Source organism: Sciurus carolinensis, chromosome 1 (assembly GCF_902686445.1).
Source record: "Sciurus carolinensis chromosome 1, mSciCar1.2, whole genome shotgun sequence".
Lineage (NCBI taxonomy): Eukaryota > Metazoa > Chordata > Mammalia > Rodentia > Sciuridae > Sciurus > Sciurus carolinensis.
The window spans coordinates 79,485,293-79,489,403 of NC_062213.1; the positions used below are offsets into that span (position 1 = coordinate 79,485,293).

Consider the following 4,111-nt stretch of genomic DNA (forward strand, 5'->3'; position numbering starts at 1 on the left):
AGAAAGAAGATAAAAAGAAGTGGAGCACTCGATTGAAATTAATTGGATTAGATGATTATCCCAGGTTTAACTTTGTAATTTTTATATTATTTTTAGCCTGTTATGTCTAAAACAGACTTAGCCTTTCCATCCCTCATATTTCTAGTATCCAGGAATCCCTTCTAAAAACATACCCTGTTATTTCTCAAGAGAATCCAGCTAAACATTTCAGTTCAGCTCTCTCCTATATAAGCACTTTAAACTCTTCTCCAGTCGTTTTTCTCTACAGCCCATACCAGAATGAAGAATGAAGAATTACATAGTTTCTCACCACTCAGAGACTAAATTGTCCCAGTGCCCATAGATACACCCTGGCACAAAGGAAAACAGTAAACAAATATTATTTAAGAACTGTGGTGGGACTGGAGAAGAGGCAGGGGTGCATGCAGTTCAGTGTACTAAAGCACTTACCTAACATGCACAAGACTCTGGTTTTCATCCCAGCACTGCAAAACGAAACAAGGGACCAATACCAAGCTTTCGTGTGTGTGTGTGTGTGTGTGTGTGTGTGTGTGTGTGTGTGTGTATGTGTGTGTGTGTGTGTAGCACAAAAGAGCTTAGTGTATTCTTTTGTCACTTGCAAAATGGGGAGAATTGCACCTGAACTTGCAATTCAAGCTCAAATTCTGTGCAGAAGAGCACTGGAGGAAACATCTGGCACAGGAAATACCCAATAAAAGTTATATGTTCTCATTTATGTCCAATCTGTAAAACGTTTGAAAAGTGCCACAGCAATCAGCACTTCAGATTGCAGGGGCTGATCTACTTACAACCCTGTAACTCAGTTTCTTCCAATCAGAGTGTGATAGTGATGCACTAGGGCTGTGGTTTTAGTTCACATGGGTAAAGCATGTGACACACAAATCACCCATGGATTCTCCCCAAAGTTGAGGAACCTCACATGTCATTAGATGCTAAAGTTCACTGAAAGTCACAATGCAAATTTAATTTTGTTTAGTTTCCATGAAAGCTTCAAAGTATTAACCCAAACACACCACTTCCAAAGGTATAAAAATGCGAGAGTCAAAGGCAAGTTGTGTTGAGGGAGAGCACAAAATTCTTGGTAGAATATAGACTACATATTTATATCCAAAAGTCTCTTTAGGCAGGTTTCTGTGACAACTAGAAAACCAAAACTATTTGAACATCCCCTCTGGCTAAAGTGATCTACTGGAATTAAAAACATTTGCAATATTAACAATTACTTTTCATAGATCAAGATCACTTAAAATGTATAAAGTAGGCTCGTTCCATTAGGTGCTTTTTTTTTCCCCCAACAAGAACAATTACATCAAACTTGCATATTCTAATGTTCATTTTTAGAACTCCATGAAAGCATTATGGTCTATTATTGTAAGAAAATGAGAAATCTATAGCTTCGTGTATTTGTAATTGCATTAATACTTAACATTGATCTTAACAACTGATTTCTGTTAAGACTGGAAGAGAGGCACTGCTAGAGTGAAAAAGCAGGTTTTATTTTTTAAAAGGTTGAAAAACACATCTGGGACAAAATTTCTTCAATCAATAAATTTCCAAGAAATGGAGTAAACTGTTGTGGGACTCATTCAGAACAAGTTAAATTGAAATTGCAAAGGGGATTTTTGACAATGCTAAGGGGAGAAAGCCCCTGAATAAATTTTAAACAATACTTCACATACCCCCAACTGTTCAAGTGGCAGAGAAAATAAATTACCATAAATTATATGCCAAGGCAACTTAAAAACAAAACGAAACATGAGGCTAAGATTTCCTTAGCTTTTCCAGGAAGTGTGTAACACTGTGCTTCTAGCCTGCAGGCTGGGGCGGATTCAGGACCTGTCAAACGTCAGGATAGTTGCAGTAATATACCGCTGAGCTGGCATCAGACACCACGGAGGAAATGGCTCCGTGGCTGTCTGGGAGATTCATACTGGAGTCATGTCCCTGGTAAGGGAGACCCATTTCGGGTTTGCACACAAAGTGCAGATACTGTTCAAATTCCGTGCGGTCCACCTCCCCGAGGAGCTCGGCGGGTTGGTTGGGGTCCGTGCCATCCCGGCAGGGCAGCGCCTCGGGAGGGGGCGAAGGCTGCCCGGGGCCTGGCGGAGGATGCTGCTGCTGCTGCTGCTGCTGCGCTGGCTGCATGTGGAAACCGCGCGCGCCTCCCGCCGCCGGCGAGCCCATCGCGCCGTAGTACATATGTAGGGCGCTGGGGGGCGCCAGGAGGCCTGGCATTGCAGGGCTAGAGGGCTCTGGACCCAGCCGCGGGTGCATGGGGCCAGCGGGTGGCTCCGGAGGCATTGCGTAGTCCGAGACCTGCGCATAGCTGTAGTTGCCCGCAGCGGGGCAGTCCCCTGGCAGAGGTGCAGCGAAGAAGGCCGGGTCCGGCTCCACGCCATCCAGCGGGGACGTGTCGGGCGTGGGCAGCGGGTAGCTGTCGAGCGGGGGCGCACCCAGGCCTTGGCAGTCACGGTAGTGGCCACCCATGTGCGGGGGCAGCAGCGGCGGGCCCGCGGGGAAGCCCTGCTCTGGGAAGGGCAGGCCCAGGCCGTCCATGGCCACGCGGCCGCCCTCGGGACCCAGAGCCGCAGCCTGTGGCTCGGCGAGGCCGTGCAGGAAGCCTCCCTCCACCCGCTTCAGCCGCTTCACCTGCTTGCGCCGCCGCGGACGGTACTTGTAGTTGGGATGGTCTTGCATGTGCTGCACGCGCAGTCTTTCGGCCTCCTCCACGAAGGGCCTTTTCTCCGCCAGCGTCAGCGCCTTCCATGACTTGCCTGTATGGGCATGGGAAGGTGGACAAGAGAGCAGCGCTTACTCACTTGTGCTCCGGCCCCACGCCCTACCTGGTCCTAACTCTTCCACCCAATCTTGAATTCTAAAACCAGAGGAGAAACCGTGTCAAGTTAAAGAGTAAAGGTTTGGAACCCCAAGTCCCAGCACTTGGGAGAAAATACTTTTTCTAAGGGCTTCTGAAAGAGGCTTCTCCTCTCACTCATCTGGTCGTTCGAAAAATGTTCCCTGGGCTGGAAAGGGGTTGATTACTGGCACGACTGACCCGACGAGTGATAGGGGTGCTCTATCACAGCTCAGAGGCACCGGGAAACCGCCTCCTCAGAACCACTGCACTCGCGCCCAGGCCATCCGGGTAAAGCGAGGGCGGACTAACAAGACCGAAAACCCGTTTGGGAAGAAAGGGAGCAGAAAGCGGTAAATGAACAGAGTGCTCCCAGGGATGGACGAGGCTACAACACACACCTGGTCTCCCAAGCTAAGCAAAACAAAACAAAGTGGCTTTAGGCTCAAGGAAGTGGCTCAGCGATTCGCACAGGAGAGTCTGGTAGCCTGGGTCCCCGGCTTGGACTCACCTAGCATCTTGCTCAACTCAGCATTGTGAAGGTCCGGGTTCTGTTGCGCCAGCCGTTTTCGTTCGTCCTTAGCCCACACCATGAAGGCGTTCATCGGCCGCCGGATGCGAGACTCGCCTTTGGCTCGGCCGGCAGCCCCTGCCGGCGCTCCGCTACTGGCCGCCGCCTCGCCCTTCACTTTCATGTCCCCGAGGGGGCTCAGCGACTCGGCCCAGGGGCAAGGGCCAAGCCCGGCCATCACCGCTGGCAGCGCGTTCCGGGGCTGGCTCTGGTCGTCACTGGCGTACCCCGCATCCGGGCTGCTCATGGCGCTCCAGCCCTGCCCCGCGCCCCGCTACCCTCCGCAGGACACGCCACCTCCCCCAACCCGGGATTTGCGGGGACGGGGTGGAGAGCGAGGCAGGAGATACCTCGAGGGCTGCGAGAGTCTCCCGGCCCCAAGCCGCCACCTGCGTCCCTGGCCAGTCCCAGCCCACTGACTAATCAACGTCCCCAGTCCGCCCAGTGACACTGCTAGCAGTCCCAGGCCGCGGGCCCTTTTCTGCACAGATGTGGCCAATAGAGCAGCGGGGGCGGGCCGGGTCCCGTCGTTAGGCCCACGCCCAGCCTATGGTCGGAGTCCCAAGTCCCAGTTAACCCCAAGCCCGCCCTTTTCCCCTCCCCCGACCCCACGCTCAGGGCTACACCTGCTCCCGGGAAAACTGGCTGGAGCCGGGCTCTGGCGC

General features: G+C 52.1%; 1 protein-coding gene across 1 annotated transcript; it reads right to left on the bottom strand.

Moving 5' to 3' along the window:
• Positions 1 to 1,496: 1,496 nt before the first annotated feature.
• Positions 1,497 to 3,909, bottom strand: Sox17 (SRY-box transcription factor 17). Its single transcript, XM_047561246.1, has 2 exons — positions 3,387 to 3,909; positions 1,497 to 2,795 (listed from the first exon to the last, which is right to left on the bottom strand). The coding sequence occupies exons 1-2, from the start codon at positions 3,691 to 3,693 to the stop codon at positions 1,861 to 1,863; spliced, it is 1,242 nt and encodes a 413-aa protein (XP_047417202.1). The 5' UTR covers positions 3,694 to 3,909; the 3' UTR covers positions 1,497 to 1,860.
• Positions 3,910 to 4,111: the final 202 nt, after the last annotated feature.